This window comes from Tamandua tetradactyla, chromosome 5 (genome assembly GCF_023851605.1).
Source record: "Tamandua tetradactyla isolate mTamTet1 chromosome 5, mTamTet1.pri, whole genome shotgun sequence".
NCBI lineage: Eukaryota > Metazoa > Chordata > Mammalia > Pilosa > Myrmecophagidae > Tamandua > Tamandua tetradactyla.
The window spans coordinates 100,527,664-100,543,919 of NC_135331.1; the positions used below are offsets into that span (position 1 = coordinate 100,527,664).

The window sequence follows — 16,256 nt, forward strand, 5'->3', positions numbered from 1 at the left end:
AGGACCAAATGAAGTGCTGTATGTCAAGCCCTTGATACCCTGCCTGGTGTCCTGTGTCCTACAGATGGCAGTTGCTCTCTCCCAGGACCAGTCACCAGGAAAAGACTTTGCAGACTGCAGAATGTTCTCTAGATGGAAGGGAGGGCAGGCATCTGGTTCCTGTCGTGCGAGTGGCACCCTGAGTACCCTGGCCTGTGAGAAAGGATCGGGTTTGGAGGCCAGGGTGGGGGTGGGAGGGGCCCCTCACCCAAGGAAACGGCTGTGTGGTGGAGCAGCTGAGGTGCAGCTGGGGCTGGGGCCTGGGAGGCAGTCTTGTGGGCGCCACCTCCTCCAGCTTGCACCTCAGGTCTGCAGCTCAGTCCTGCATCCTCCCGGGTGGGCCATGGCTGGGCCTTGGCTGCTACTTCTCCTGGCCCTCGGATGTTCAGCCTTGCCCACAGGTGAGCCCCCTCCCTGCCTCCCTGTCTCCCGTTAGTCTGCCCAAGCTCACCCCCTCACTCTGGGCGTCCTAGGTATGGGTGGCATGCAGGGGGGAGGACAAGAGCAATCTGAGAGTCCCTGGGGCTATCCATACAGAAGCCCATCATCTCTTTTTCCATTGTCCTCCACCCCCAACTACCTCGTTCTGGGACCCCAGTACTGCTTGCCTGGAGTCCACAGTGTTGGTCGGGCAGGCAGTCGCCTCATGGAGGAATAGAAAAATAAGAGGAAGTTGAATGGCTGTCCGTGGGGGTTGGGGACAGGATAGCCAGACTGTGTTATGCAAGATGGAGTGATGGGACATTGGCAACACTGAGAGGTCTTGCCCTGTCCTTCCTGCCTTGGCCCTTTTCCCTCACAGTGCCCTACTCCAATAGCCTCAGGGTGTCTCATGTTCACTCCCAGCTCCCTCTTATCTCAGTGGGCTCTCAGGAGAGATCCTAAGGCCTTGGTGATTTCCCAACGGTTTCCACCCCCAGCCCCTCAAAACTCAAAGCTGGGACCAAGGGCTAATGTTTCGAAGCAAAAACTCCAGCTTCATCTGGAAGCATGTGCATATTTGTATAGGTGTGAGGGGGACAGATCCTTGGCCTTTGGGTCAGGAAGTCTCTTTAATCTAAAGCTGGCCCGTAGCATGTTACTGGCTCTCTCTCCCCAGGGAGAAAGACCACAGCCTGGTGGAACAGGGAGAGTCCATGGCAGGAGGCCTGAGCTCTGGGAAAGAAGCAGCCAGGGTGAGCAGGAGCAATCCTGAGAGACTGCATGTAGGAGGTGGAAGCTGAACTCAACTTCGGGAGTCTCTTTCAATACAACTGAAAAATCTCAGGACACTGAGAGGCCTGAAGTTCACTCCCAGCCTTCTCTGCTTCCTTTGTTTGCAATACCCTATTAATATTAATTTTAATATTAAGCATAATGATAATGACAGGGCATTTTACATTTATGATCTTCACTGTATACAACAATTTTATTGGACTGCTATTATCCCCAATTCATGGGATAATTGAGACTGAGTAAATTAACTGGAGTTAGTCATGTGGCCAAATCTTAGTTATTGTTCAAGATACAGCGAACAATCATGGGATTTCGAGTCACACAGACCCGAGTTCAAATCCTGACTTGTCCAAGTACCAGACACGTACTCCTTAGTCAGTTATTTGACCTCACCTCCCCACCAAACTCTCTGGCATTCTTCCCTATACCCTGGAACATTTCTCGAGCCTGGCTGCACTTGATACATCCTGCAAATCTGTAGGTTTTAACCTTTGAGATTTTATTCCTGTGGAAAATATCCAAATATTCAAAATAACATTTTGTTCTAAATCTCACCTTTATTGAAAAGAATATGATCATGGAGAGCCAGAACTATTCTAGAAAATATAGGAAAGTGTTTGCAGTACTCTTATGACTTATTTTTGTTTTTTAAATTACGAAATAATACAGACCTACAGAAAAGGACTGAGGATAATAAAACAAACATCCTCGCACCCTTCATCCAGATCTAACAAATGTTAACATTTTGCCGCTTTTGAATTGGATCTTTTTTTAAAGAAACAAAAAGGTATTGGGTGTAGGGGTGGATCAGTGGGAGAATACTTGCCTTCCATGCAGGAGATCTAGGTTGAATTCCCAGACCATGCACCGCCCCCTCCACCACCAAAAAAAGTTATGGATACATTTGAAGCCCCCTTCGATTGCATTCCAGATCCTATTTTCTTCCTTTCCTTCCCAGAGATATCCACTTTCCCGAGCTTGGCACATTATGGGATTATGTTTGTACATCTGTCCTTCCCAAGCAGTTCCTTGAGGGCAGGGGAAGTATTTTACTCAATATGCCAGGTACAGAAAAGGGCTCAAATATGATAAGACAGATGGATTGATATACAGATGTAGATGAAAGGTAGCAAGAAAAGATGGATGGATGGATGGGTGGATGGATGGATGGATGGATGGATAGATAGAGAGATGGAGGAAAAGAAGGATGGTTACACGGTCTATGTAAGAAGGGAGGGATGGTTGAGTGGATGAAAGGATAGGTAAATGGGTGGATAGAAACCCAGAACCCCATTCTAGAATGAGATATTGACTTGGGAGGGCATGGACTGATCTAGCCCACCCCCCAGCCCCCCAGCCCCATGTGTGCTCTCTTGCAGGTGTGAGTGCTACGCCCTTCCCCTTTCTGGCCCCACCAATCACATTTCTGGTGGATGGGAAACAGCAGACACTGGTGGTGTGCTTGGTCCTCGATGTTGCACCCTCTGGCCTTGACAGCCCCATCTGGTTCTCTGCTGGCAATGGCAGCTTACTGGACGCCTTCACCTATGGCCCTTCCCCAGCAGCAGATGGCACCTGGACTAGCTTGGCTCAGCTCTCCCTGCCCTCCAAGGAGGTGGCAGCCTGGGAACCTTTGGTTTGCCATACCGGGCCTGGGGCTGATGGCCTTGGCTGGAGCACACAGCCCCTACAGCTATCAGGTGGGGACACGGTTTGAGCCCCTGTAGATGTTCTGTACCCTGAAACCAGAATGTAGCGGGAGGGCAGGCTCTAGGTCACAGGGTACGAAGAGGTCCTAGTGTAGACTATCCAGGTCAGATGTTGCCTGGAGCAGGGTGGCCTCAGGACCATGAATCCAGGGATTTGCAGCTGTAACATGTTTCAAATCTCAGTGCTGCTGCGTTACTTCTAAGAGATAATAATGCCCCCTGTATCCTATGGTTAAGAAATATATCACCCTATATATACATTTATCACCCACTAAGGATCAAACGATAATTACAATTATAAATAGCCATCATTTATTGAGTGTTTACTCTGTGCCAGGCACTAATCAAGACACTTTACATTTAGGAGGTAGGTCATATTATTCCCATTTTAAAGATGGGAAAACAGAGGTACAGAGAAGTCAGCTATTGTTCTTACTGATCAGATGACTGACTTCCTCTTTCTGGATTATCTCATTTTTGTCTTCTTCCATATGAGAATGTTGAATAAATGTCCTGCCTTCCAAAGAATGCTGCTAAGAAAATTGATTCCTTGTCTGAAAGCGCTAAGGCACCTCAGCTTCCCTGGGGCACAGAACAAGGCATGGCCAGGAGCGAGGGAAGTCTTTTAGGGAATTGCAGCAAATGGGCTGAGCCTTCCTGCTGCTGGATCATTTGTCCATTTATCCAACACGCCCTGAGCACCGGCTCTGTGCCGGACCTGGGCAGAGTACTGGGAATGTGGAGATGCTCCCTCCAGAGCACACACCCTATCCCAAAGGACTCACTCCCTTCTCCTTGGCTGGCAGGAGATGCGTCCTCAGCCAGGACCTGCATCCAGGAGCCTCTCAGGGGTGAGTACTTGGGGACGGGAAGCTTCATGGGCTGCAGGCCAGCACCCTGGGCCCTGGAAGGTGGAGTGTTCAGTCCCGACCTGATGGGCCTCCTCTAGGGTTTGGTGGGTATCCCCTGAAGAGGCTGCCTTGCTGAGTTGGGGCAATGGCCATCCTGGGCCTCAGTCTGGCCACGAATAAAATGGGGTGGAGCCTCTGATCCCAGCCTAATCTCTGGACACCAGTTAAGAAGCACAGTTGAGAGTTAACAGGACGCCCTCCTTGGGCAGCCCAGATGGGCAGCCTATGCATTAGAGCTTTGTGTAAATGGAAGACTGTCTGGGGTGGTGGAAAGAGCATTGGACAGGGAGTCATGAGATCCCTGTTCCGGTCCAGCCCTACTTCCTGATCAAATTGAGAATTTTAAGTTGGTTACTCTTTTCTGCATCAGATTCTAATTTCTGCCTGGCCTACATCGCCCTGGTTGTTGGAGAAAGAACTGAGGTTAGACACCTGCAAGAACTTTCCCTGGAGGAGGAGAACACAACGGGGAAGGGCGAACGGCAAGGGGAAGGGCAAATGGCAAGGCCAGGGGCAAGGCACCCCTTCCCGGGTGAACACTCTCCTCTGGGTGGGGCTGAGGTCCACCTGCCCCTTCTTCCGCAGGGATGCCAAGCTGGGCCCTGCGGCTGGCGGCGCTGCGACTGCTGCTCTTCAAACTGCTGCTGTTTGACGTGCTGCTGACCTGCAGCCGCGTCCGCGCCCTGCGCGCGCCTGCCGAGGCACCTCCCCCTGGGGGCCCCGGGCTCCCCACGTCCCCCAGGGCTCCGCGGACCGGCCACCTGTGCCTCCCGCCGCCTCCGCCGGTCTGAGAACCCTCAGCCGTCGCCGTCTGGACTTCACAACGCTGACCGAGGGACCGCGCTGCGGCCCCGGGACTGGCTTCCGGGTTCACAGGCCTCCGTGCGGATCACGGTCCCAGGAGCTCAATCTGGGAGAAGGGGACGTTCTCCACCCATCCGGCTTGGGCCAGGTGCTCATGATCCAACCTCAGTATTCCTTCCCCAAGTCTCCAGTCATCTGTGCATGACCTGTCTCCTCCTACAGACTGGAGTTCCCTGGCCGGGCTCTGGCTCCCCTCTCATATTGAGGGCATTCTCAGGGAAAAAGCTGTTTCCTCCACCAGACCAGGAGCCCCTTGAGGGTGGCGATCCACACAGACACTTGGACTTGGATACCTGAGAGCAATTAAAGGAGAACTTAAGTGATACAAGCAAATGAAAAGAATCTTCATTTCTGCCCTGGGAAGAGGGAATCTGGCAGATTTAGAGGAGGCAGAAATCTGGGAAGGCTCCCTTGAGGAAGAGAGCTTCCTGGAGGTGAGAATCTGGGGACTGTGGCATGGACTGGGGCTTGGAGAGAATGCTGTCCCACCTCACTCTCCTTCCCCCTCTGTCTCCTCACTGTGACCTAACCCCTATGAGAGATCAGGGCAGGCAGTCCAGGAGCCCAGGAAGGTGGGGTGCTGGGACTGACGGGAAGCCTTGTACAGACTCGACAGAAGTGAACAGAGCCAGGATTCCCAGGTAACAGGATCATGTCCAATGCCCAAGAGCGTGGATGGTAATTCCAAACTTACATGTTATTAATCAGTTAATGGTCATTATTCATTTGACAAATATTCACTGAGCAGCAACTCTGAGCCTGATAGTAAAGAGGGTTCTTACACTGATAGTATATGTGGCTCCCCCAGTGGAGTGTAACCTGTGTTCCCGTGTTCCCTAGCTCTGGAAGGAAATCCAGCCATTTCTGAGTATTCCTCTCCTGTAGCCACTCCAGGAATGCCTGGGTACCTTCACAAGAATCCAGAAGTTCCCTGGCACCACAGGACTGCCTGTTGGATCAGTGGCCCTACCTCAGTCTTCCTTCCCTCTTGTGTAGCTCTAGCTACGCCCAAGGTGGGAGTGGAAGATTATTCTCCAACGCTCCACATCCCTTACACATGTCACGGACACCCCCAGCTTTCCTGAGCCTCTGTACCCTCTCAACTGCTGTTCCACGAAAACTCTTGCTGTTCCCTCTGCTGCCAATCTCTTGCCAGCCCATAAGCGGATTCCTCCCCTCTTTGTTGAAGTCTTCAGGGAGGGGGTCCCACAGCTTCTGGGGATGAATGACTATCCACAATCGCCACAGGGCCTATTCCTTCCCTGACAGTGGAGAGGTGGTTTCAGGGGGTTCAGCTATAGCTCAGACTTTCTCCAACCACTTTCCCTTCCCAGTTGTTAGCCCAAGCCTTCTGCCAAACTAATTCTTCCCTCAGTAAATGTCTTCTCAGAGGCCCTGTTGTCCATCCTGGGCTTCTTTCAGTTGCCCTCCTGCTTTTCATTACTCCAATTCCCCACCCTGCCCCAAATCCCCACTGTGGCTGGCTTAATGGTATTTCCCAGGAGGGTTCCTGGGACATGGCCTAGCTCTGAGCACCCCCTCCCACCAAAAAAGTGCCTTCTTACGGACACAGTTGTTTTCTGTTTTGAAACTAAGATCAGGAAACGTCAAGTCAAAGAGCTGGGCCTTAATCCTTTTAAGCCTTCAAAAATAGCATAAATATTGTGCCTCTGAGAAGGAAACTTCTTAAGACACTAGGGAACAAAAGTTTTATGAGCAAAAAATGCAACTTGCAGACAACTTCCCAAAGCATCAGCCCTGGTCTTTGTGTGTCCATAGGACACTGAGCTCAGGCGCAGCCTGAAGCAGCCCCCAAAATCCAGAGGATACCTGTCTTGATGATGCAGCAGATTGGGGTCTTAAGGAGCATTTCCTTGTGCCAGGAACCTTGACCTTCCTGAAGAGGTAGAAGAGAAAGGCAAGAATTGCCAAGTCCCTCCTCAGATAGCTTAGAACCCAAAGAACTAAATAACGAATAAATAAGTAATATGAACCAAGATTATATACGAAGAAGAAGATTAATGCCTGAAAACCTTAGGAACTGCCAGATAGGCCATTAACCGACTTGGGCTTCCCAACAACAGGCAAGTCTAGCATAGGGACAAGTCTAGGATGACTAGGCACCAAGAAAGCGGCTTGAAAGCTGGAGGCTGAGTCGTCCTGGTCACACCCACAGCGCTTACCAGAGTGATGGCAGTGCAAACAATAATGACAATAATAATAAAATTTTAAAAACTGATGCTCAGGAAAGGTTTGCTGCCTTATAATTGACCCCAGCAGGAAAATGATATCAAAGGAGGCGGAGAAGGCTACGGAGACTATCCTTCCTGTATCTTCCTAGGACCAGCGCGCCCGACCTCCTCCCACTAGGCCTAGACACCCATTTCCCCTCTGGGCCTGGTTCTCCAGACTCTCCCAGGCCTCCTTTTAAGATTGCGAAGACACGTTGCCATAGGTCGCTGAAGACGCCATCCGTTCTCTCATTGGCCAAGGCCGAAAGGGGCTCGCCCTTCCATTCGCCAGATGGAGAACCCGGGCATAGCCCATTTGGCTACGTCGTCTGTGGGCCTTAGTCGGCTTTGAGGGCGGGCTAAGGCGGGCTAAGGCGGCCAGAGGAGGGGTGCTGGCGAGGGACTCGCAGTTGCCGTGGTGACGCCGAGGCACGTGTGCTGTCACGGAAGCTGCTCGCGGAGTCTGTCCAGCGCGAGCCACTGCAGGAAGCGACTCCGGGTCCGCTCGGGTCGGGCCCGGCTGGACCATGGAGACGCTGCCTCAGCTCGCGCCCACGCCCGGCTCCCGCTGCCTGCTGCTCGCCTACCTGCTACTGCTGCTGCTGCTGATCCCGGACCTTGGCCCGAGCCAGGCCGGAGCCGAGGAGACTGATTGGGTTCGACTGCCCAGCAAATGCGAAGGTGAGGGGGCGGGGCCTGCGGGGCGTAATCTGCCAGGGGGGCGGGGCTCAAAGGACTGGGTTTGCGGGGAAGGGTCTTGGGGGTGGAAGGTGCTGAGCTCTTGTTGGAGAATTTCTTCATCCATTGAACATACTGTGTGCCTGGCCCGAGAGGTGCGGTCTCAATCCTCCTGGAGCTCACAAATTGATAAAAACAAGCAAGCAATTGTAAACCAGGGTAGTAGATGCCGTGAGAGGGAAAGTGGGGGGTGGACGCAGGCTGGTATAGAGAAGAGTCAGGAAAGGCTCCTTCTAATGGAAGCCTGAAGAGTAATTAGGAGTTAGATGAAGAGCAGTGGAAAGAAAGGGCCCCAACTCAGAAGAAACCGCAGATGCAGAGGCCTGCAGGTTAAGAAGCAAAGCAAGGGTTTGAGGAACTGAAAAGTTCCATATGACTGTGTTGGAGGAAGAACTTGAGACTCTTCCTTTTGTACTTTCATGCTTCATGCTAACCTAATCTGCCTAATTGTTTTTCTCCCCCATTAAACTGTGTACTCCTTGGGGTCAGGGATTTTGTCTTAGCTATCCAGTTTACACAGTGCCTGGTGAGCACTCAGTGAGTGTTTTTGGAATGAATTGAGAATATGGGAGGGGGTGTAAGAAGGGCCAGTATCTGGAGGTACCAAATTGCTGAGTGTGGAGGTTGAAATGGCCTGTGGGTGTGTTTGGAGCATCTGAGGCCTAAGGGATCACTTTGAGGGGAAAAATAGAGCCTGAGGGAACTTTTTGAGAGAAGAAGATTTTTAAGAATATGGAGAAAGGGTTGAGGCTCAATGAAATAGGGTGGAGGTTTGGATTTGAGAGAGAGAGAGAGAGAAAGCAGGCTAGGACTGTGAAGGACCTACCCGTTCTTCCTCCCCTCCATTTCTCACTTTTAGCTTCAGATTTTTATTTGCTTCTTCCTTCTGATTTCTCTAGCCCTAGGCCACACCCCCCAGAAGGGTGACTGTAAATCCATTTCATCTTATCAAAGCCGAAGGCAGGCCAGATGTTCCCTGAGCACTGAGAAGTAGATGGGATGGTTTGGGACCCATAATCTTTCCATTTGAGAGATTAAAAGTGGTATGTCCCAGAGATGAGCTGACCTCACTGTTAAGGCTCCTAGTATGGATTCTAGCTTGTGCCTCTCCCTCACTCTCTTAAATAGACAGTTGGAGGGTTGTGATGCTTTCCTTTCACGCTTGTTTGATATCCTTTATAAGTTACACTTCCTCTTCTCTTTATTTTCTAAGGTATTTTGATACCAAAGAGCCCCTACTATTTCTCTTATTTTTCTTATAATCTAAGAAGGTCAAATTTATTTCCTTTAGGAGGCATAATAGCTGGCAAGGATCTTAGCGATCATTCTAGTCCAACTTCATTTTGTAGGTAATCAATGAAGATTAATTTAAAAGGTATTTTCAGTCGCAGGATGGCTAGGCAGACTCCATCCCTTAGGCTCCTCTTAATTATTTCTGTTTTTATTTTATATATTGATATTACACCTTCATTATTAAATGCTGACTATTTCTTGGCCCAAAAAGGCTGCCTCCTAGCTCGGTAGCCTGAGTGGAACAGGCCTCGGCACAGAAGAAGGAGAACCTGCCCAGAGAAAGAGTGGGTGGATTGTGAGGGTCTGGAGTCTGTGCCATGAGTCTCTTTCTGGGTGGGATTCCCAGAGGGGGTCTTGAGGAGATACGTTTTGGAAGAGTTGGGAAGCAAGCTTGTGGTTGATGGGTATAGGAGAGAAAGGATGTTCCGACCCCTCAGGCTTGAAATACTGTACATTGAGGGGGTAGGAGAAGGGGCCAGATGAGCCAGAAAAATGATGAGCTTTCACAGAGTACAGGACGAAAAAGGGGAGGGAGCCCAGATGGTCCTGGGTAGAGAGCCAGAGAGGTAAGATGCCTTCATTCACTTCAGACTCTGAGATAACCAGCTTATTTTGGGGAGTTTCACATGTTCCAAGTCCTTTAAGCCTTCAATTAATGTATATGTTAGAAAATTTCTGCGAGCAAGTCTGTGGGGGATGTCTTTATTTTGGTGGTAAATTTTTTTCTCACAAGCTCTGCTGTTAACTGCGGTGTTGGTGGCATTTAGCCTGCAGTCTGGATTCCATTCATAGGCACCAGAAGCTGCTTCACCACCATCAGGAGTATTTATCAAGTATCTGAGATACACAGAGTAGCAGACTAGGAGACACAGAAGAAATCCAATACATGATTCTCACTTGGGGGATCCTCGTAGTCTAGCTAGAGAGACATGTGAGATGACTGAAGGCTCTTAGGGAGAGTTTGGATACTGCAGAAATCAAGGATGGGTGGCAATAGCCCAGAGTGGGAGAGGGCTTTTAAGACCAGCTTGGGAGAAACGACAGAGAAGCCCCAAGAGAGCGTTAAGCAATTTCCCTAAGGCCTCAGGCATCTCATACCTGCAGTGGCATCTCCTCCTGTGGTGGTAGATTACTTGTTTGCACTTCTCTGTAGTCTATGAGGGACCTTTTCATCTCTGTATCCTCAGGCAGTGCCTGCCACGTAGGAGTTGCTTAATAACTGTTTGAGGAAGGGCTGGAGGAAATGAGGAAGTCTGTGCAGTATGGTGGGAACCAGGTCTCAGGAGCGAATGGAGCAAATTAACTTGGTAGAAATAGAAAGCTGGTATTGGAGCAGCGTGTGAAATCAAGTAATAAATAGCCATAAAAGACATTTTGGGGAAATTTGAATATGGGCTTAGTATTGGTGATGTTGGAATTACCGTGTCATAATTGTTTTATGGTTATATAGAAAAAGGTCTTTGTTCTCAGGAGATGTATGATGACATATTTAGGGGTGAAAGTTAGGATGTCTGCACCTTATGGTTTCCCAAATGGTTTAGCCAAAACAGTGTAAGTGTTATTTATTGGAGAGATTGTAGCAGATCATTCACAGTTGTTGAATACCAGTGGAGAATATTTAACTAGTGGAAGATACATAGTTATTCATCATACCCCGTCAGTATTTCTGTATGTTTGAAATGTTTTCAAGTAGAAAAGATGAGGAGAAAAGAGATGAAGTCAGTAAGGACCAAGAGTGAAAATGGGGCACTGGATCTTGAAGCCACATTTTTACACAACGAACTCTGTTTGGCAGCGGTCGTAACTGCTTCCCTGCCTTCAGTGTTGACACAGCCCAGCCTGGGAGAGGATGCCCACCTGGGTCTGTTTTGCTGGATTCTGGTCCATTTAGGGGCCCACGTGCATTCAGTGAGCGGTGCTGTGCCTCCTCCCGCAGTGTGTAAATATGTCGCGGTGGAGCTGAAGTCAGCCTTTGAGGAGACTGGCAAGACCAAGGAGGTGATTGGCACAGGCTATGGCATCCTGGATCGCAAGGCCTCCGGAGTGAAATATACCAAATCGTAAGTGAACTGGCGTCTTACTGGCTTTATGTCTGGAGGCTTCTGGGGCTCAGAGTTCCCGTCTCCCTTGCAGCGAGGCAAACCCACCACAAAGGAAGCAGCTCTAACAGACACCAGAATTTGCCCAGTGGTTCCACCCCCAGCTACTTGTGTGAACTTCATGAATTCCTTCATTCCTTTGAGCTTCAGATTGCTCTGTCAAAGCAAGACTGTTAAACTATCTCAGTGATGTACAGACTCTTGGATTTCATGGGCCAATGCAGTTTTTAAAGATGTTGGTGTCATAGGATTACTGACTATTTATGCCACCAGGTATAAATATCAAAAACAAAAAACTTTCATCAGCTATGATCATCCTTTCAAAATGAAACACTATTTTAACATCAGAATTGATGCATTTTGTTTTACTAAAAATCTGAATACTAAATCACTTAGCTTTATAAAAAATTCCTTATTTTCATTGTTTTGCCTTAGACCCATTAAGATTTTGTCTCTCTGGTCCATGTTCCAGCATTTCAGAGCCCCCAGACCAGATGGCCTGTCTTCCTCCCAGCTCTGGCTTCCTGGTGGTGAGATGCATAGGTCCTGGGGCAGCAAGGTTGGAGGGACAGGACACTAACCTCTGGGGCTAGGAGGGGAACTCAGTTCCTCTTGTGCTGCTGTCTCGGCAGGGACTTACGGTTAATTGAAGTCACTGAGACCATTTGCAAGAGGCTCCTGGACTATAGCCTGCACAAGGAGAGGACCGGAAGCAACCGGTTTGCCAAGGTTGGGTTTATGCTTGTCCTTCAGCCCCTCTGGTGCCTGGCCTTCCTGTATCTAAGTGTGTCTGCTGGTATGGGTGCAGCTTGAAGGTCATGCCCTCAAAGTCTCTCTTCTTGTCCTCTTCCCATTCCTTATTGATTGCCATTTTCACTCTCAGCTCCCCCTCCCGTCCTGAGAGGCCTGAGATTTGAGTGGCATTGGGAACATTCATGATGACTTGGACCTGCCCATCAGGGTCGTGCCTCTGGCTCGGACACAGGCAGAAGTTGCCCAGGATGGCAGCCCCCATTGGGACCTAAATGCTTGAGTAGGAAGAACCAAGCAGGTCTGGAATATGCAGAGTGAGGAGGAGTTAGGGGAGATATCAGAAGACATTTTGGGGGTAGTGATTGCCCATTCCTTCCTCTGGGCCCACACGGCACCCACGTGGATCCCCATCTGGGTGCCCATGACACCTTTAATTTACTGTATACACAAATGTTTCTCTCCCTGGGAGAATTAGCTTCTTAAAGAAGCCTTGTCTCTGTATCTTCAGGGCCTGGCACTCAAAAGGACAATTGCTGCCCACAGTTTTCCACCTAAGTACCCTTCTGGCAAAGGAGATTGGTTATAAACCCCTGGGAGATCTAAGGGTATACATAGTCGCAAGCAGCAGAATTCTTAGGTTTATCTGTAAAATTTGTATGAATTTTACACTCATTAATAAGGCTGTGTTTGCTTTAATATAAAAATATTTTAAATACTTTCCACCAACAGAAGAGTAGTGAAATAAATTGATATAGCCATTTGATATACGATTATGCAGTTGTGAAAAAAAAAAAAGAATGAGGTAGCTCTTTGTGAACTGAACTGAAATGAACTCCAAGAAGAGGCAAGGTCCAGAATAGTATGTATGATACACTGTGTAAAAAGCAGGGTCATGGAAGGGGATGATATTTTTTATGAATGTATTTGCTTGAATTGTGTGAATCATCTCCAGAAAAGCTCAGGAAATGGGTAGTGTGTTGTCTCTGAGGAGTAGATCTGGGATGCTAGGAGAGAGATTTTTACCAGAAGAAAGGGCCCTTCCTGCCTGGCTGTGCCTTCTTCCCACCAAGGAAAGACACAGGTGTAGGGAGTGGGCCTGTGGAGAAGTGAGTGTACCCAGCCACAGTGAGCGGAAAGGCCAAGACAAACTTTTAATTCCTAGAAGAGGAATAGTTCAGACAAAAAGTAGGGCCTGAGGGTAACAAACAGAAGATCTCTTTGAAAAGATGAGGTGTGGGGAGGCAGGGCGTGTGTGTGTGTGTGTGTGTGTGCGCGTGTGTGCGTGTGTGTGCGTGTGTGCATGTGTGTGCAGAGGCGTTGTGAAAGACAGGCATAGGAGAGGGGAGAGAGTTAGGTTAGACCAAGGGTAAGAAGCCTTAGGGGGTCCTTGCTTCTCAGAGCTGGGTCCTCAGGCTTCCAGTACCCAGGAGAGGAGGGAGGCAGGTAGAGAAGGTGGTTCTCCCTCCCCATGTCTGTTTGCCTCTTCCAGGGCATGTCAGAGACCTTTGAGACTCTACACAACCTGGTACACAAAGGGGTCAAGGTGGTGATGGACATCCCCTACGAGCTATGGAACGAGACCTCTGCAGAGGTGGCTGACCTCAAGAAGCAGGTACGGGCCTTTCAGCCCTCAGAAGCTGCTGAGCCCAGTGGGGCCTGGTGGGGATTGAGTCTGGGCCTGCAAAGGGCCACCAGGAGTTGGGAGACTGTGATCAGTCGTTTCACCTCTCTGCCTTTAGTTTCCTTAAGAGAGTCACAAATACCTGCTTATCTCGCCGTGGGTGGTGAGGCTCAAATGAGCTCTTCTGGGTGCTTGGGCTTTGCCAATGGGAGGTGTTGTGGTTAATAGTGCGACGTGCTGGTGGAAGAGTTCGAGGAGGTGATCGAGGACTGGTACAGAAACCACCAGGAGGAGGACCTGACTCAGTTTCTCTGCGCCAACCACGTGCTGAAGGGCAAGGACACCAGTGAGTGTGAGGGGAGGCCAAGGCAGGGCGGGCTGGCCTGCGGTGGCTTTATTGTCTGCTGCCCCGCAGGGAGGTGGGTAGGGAGGGAATGAAAATGAACTAGAGGAATCCTGGGATCTCTGCCTCGGGGAGAGTGACAGGACATGGTGAGGGAAGAGGCCCTGAAGCCCGGTGCTAGCAGAACCCTTGCTGCCTGCAGAGGAGCCTGTGGGCCACAGGAGGGGAGGGAGTGGGGGTGTCGATTCCAGTTGCTCCCACTCAGTGCTCCTCACCCAGTGCTCCTCACCCGCAAACCAGTCCTGAGGCGCCTCCGTTGAGAGTCTCCCCTCCTCACCCCAGGTTGCCTGGCGGAGCAGTGGTCTGGCAAGAAGGGGGACACGGCCGCCCTGGGAGGGCAGGAGTCCAAGAAGAAGGGCCGCAGGGCCAGGGCAGCAGGTGGCAGCGGCAGCGGCAAACAGAGGAAGGAGCTGGGCGGCCTCGAGGAAGACCCTGGCCCCGAGGAGGATGAGGGCGTTCAGGAGGCATCCCCCCTCACACACAGCCCCCCTGATGAGCTTTGAGTCTAACCCAGCAGCCCCTGCACCAAAGGTGTAGCAAGAGACCCCTGACTAAAAACTAAAGAGCTTGGGACATGGCTCCGGCAGGCAAAGACAGTTTTCCCAACTTGGGAAAGTTTCCTCTCTGCCTGGGCTCAAGGAAAGACACAAGCCCCCAGGAGAACTCAAAACAACAGCGGTCAGCTTGTGCTTGCCTTTTCCCTCTGCCAAGCATTTCTCTCCTGTCATGGGCTTGAGGCTGGCCATGCTGTTTCAGGACTGCTGAGGACTCCAGTGTGAAGTCTGGAGGGGGCAGGTGTCAGAGCTGGGCACCAGGACTGGAGCCTCACAGGAGCCCACGAGGAGGGCATACCCAGCCTTCACCTCCCCCCACTCGTCCCCCAACAGGGCAGTGAGACTGCAGCAATACCCAGCCTTCACCTCCCCCCACTCGTCCCCCAACAGGGCAGTGAGACTGCAGCAATACCCAGCCTTCACCTCCCCCCACTCGTCCCGCAACAGGGCAGTGAGACTGCAGCACAGCACAGCTCCTCCCGTCTGTCCACCCACCTCCGGACACCTTGCACCCTGCCTGGCCCTCCTCTCCGAGGCTCACAGTGCAGTGCGCACAGTAAAAACCTTTTGGCCATTTTTGTTCCACTTTCTGAGTCCTCCTTGGCCCTTCAGAGGTGCCCTGAGTCTTTGTGCTTTTTTCCTGCCCTTTACCTTCTCCCAGTCTTAGGAGCTGAGAAAGGAGGAGCCTGCTCCCATTCCACTGTCAAGGCCAAACCTGTTGGCAAGTACAGGGTGGGCCTAGGGTTGTCTTGGGGGTGAGGTAGGTAGGTGTGGGCATGGGTTGAGGCCAAGCGCAGGGTGCTGACCCCATTCCTCAGCTGAACCTCGTGGAGCAGCCATCAGCTGCCCTTGTTCCCTGCTCCCTGGCAGGGAAGGACTGTGCTTGTGCCTTGGGCACCAAGCTGTCCTCCCCCCCTTCCCTCCCTTCTGCCTCTCCTCTCTCCCCAAGGCCTTCGCATTTTTTATGTGGCATGTTTACTATTAACCCCACCAGCCCCCACCCCACCCTTTCATCTCCTGCTGGCCCTACCTGTTGGTCTTGGACCTTGTTCCCTGGTGACCACACTTGATCACTCTGCTTTCCTGGAGCTGGAGGAGGGGGTACCTGGGTTCCCCACTAACGCCTCCTGGTTACCCAGTGTGCCCTGAGGCCAAGAGAGGAGCGGAAGGCTGGCCTCTGGGGAGAAGCGGTGGGAGGCTCAGGCACCTTCTCTGTCAGGCCTGAGGCCCGGGGTCAGGGTAAGTGGTAGCAACAATGACGGCAACTGTATGCATTCCCAGTGTTTTACTGATGTTAATCTTTAAAATGCACTTGTGACATGGGTAGTATTGGCCCCGTTTTGTAGACGAATCTGAGACTTAAGTGACATGCTGATAGTCCTGCTGCTAATCAGTGGTACAGCTGGGACCCAGACTCGGGCTCTTCCACTATGGGGTATTCTCCATATGCATCCCATAGCTGCCAGGGCACCTCCCCGCAGTACCCGACACTGAGTGTAATTCGTGTTGCACTGATTTGGTTCTTCGGTCTTAATGTGCCCCCCCACCCCCACCCTGCACCAATCCTCTTTTAGAAGGATAATAGGAAGCAGCTTTTGCTTCTTAAGAAGGAGTGAATTGTGGAAAACATCCCCCCATCCAGCTGCACCCTCACGGTCAAAGACCAAGCTTCCCCTCCCCATGTCTGTGAGCCTCTCTACACAGACCCCACCTCACCTTCCCCTGCTGGGACCCAGCAGGTGGGGAGGGAGGGGCACCACTGAAGGTTTCTTAGATCTAATGAAGAGGCTCTGGGGTCTGAGCTCCTGAAATGAGGGGCCGCCTCA

The 16,256-nt window shown here is 51.0% G+C and overlaps 2 protein-coding genes across 3 annotated transcripts; both read left to right on the forward strand.

Moving 5' to 3' along the window:
- Positions 1 to 382: 382 nt before the first annotated feature.
- Positions 383 to 5,924, forward strand: PTCRA (pre T cell antigen receptor alpha). The gene is given in 6 exon segments (XM_077161841.1): positions 383 to 440; positions 2,186 to 2,252; positions 2,641 to 2,954; positions 3,770 to 3,814; positions 4,460 to 4,596; positions 4,599 to 5,924. Coding segments are annotated over 6 exon segments (906 nt in total). The 3' UTR covers positions 4,884 to 5,924.
- Positions 5,925 to 7,245: 1,321 nt separating this feature from the next.
- On the forward strand, positions 7,246 to 15,004 carry CNPY3 (canopy FGF signaling regulator 3). 2 transcript variants are annotated; one of them, XM_077161840.1, is made up of 6 exons: positions 7,272 to 7,650; positions 10,937 to 11,060; positions 11,732 to 11,828; positions 13,342 to 13,464; positions 13,702 to 13,819; positions 14,159 to 15,004. In XM_077161840.1, exons 1-6 carry the CDS (start codon positions 7,497 to 7,499, stop codon positions 14,377 to 14,379), a joined length of 837 nt encoding a protein of 278 aa, XP_077017955.1. In that variant the 5' UTR covers positions 7,272 to 7,496; the 3' UTR covers positions 14,380 to 15,004. The 2 variants fall into 2 exon arrangements, 1 of the variants encoding a protein (XP_077017955.1); XR_013176127.1 differs by lacking the exons at positions 13,702 to 13,819; positions 14,159 to 15,004 and adding an exon at positions 11,572 to 11,629 and having other exon boundaries at positions 7,246 to 7,650.
- The last annotated feature ends 1,252 nt before the right edge of the window (positions 15,005 to 16,256 follow it).

Bases quoted from the DNA above. Each gene is read 5' to 3' on its own strand.
- CNPY3 (XM_077161840.1), top strand. From the start codon at position 7,497: ATGGAGACGCTGCCTCAGCTCGCGCCCACGCCCGGCTCCCGCTGCCTG. The intron at 11,829-13,341 runs GTTGGGTTTATG...TGCCTCTTCCAG, and splicing joins GAAGCAACCGGTTTGCCAAG to GGCATGTCAGAGACCTTTGA. The intron at 13,465-13,701 runs GTACGGGCCTTT...TGTGGTTAATAG, and splicing joins TGGCTGACCTCAAGAAGCAG to TGCGACGTGCTGGTGGAAGA.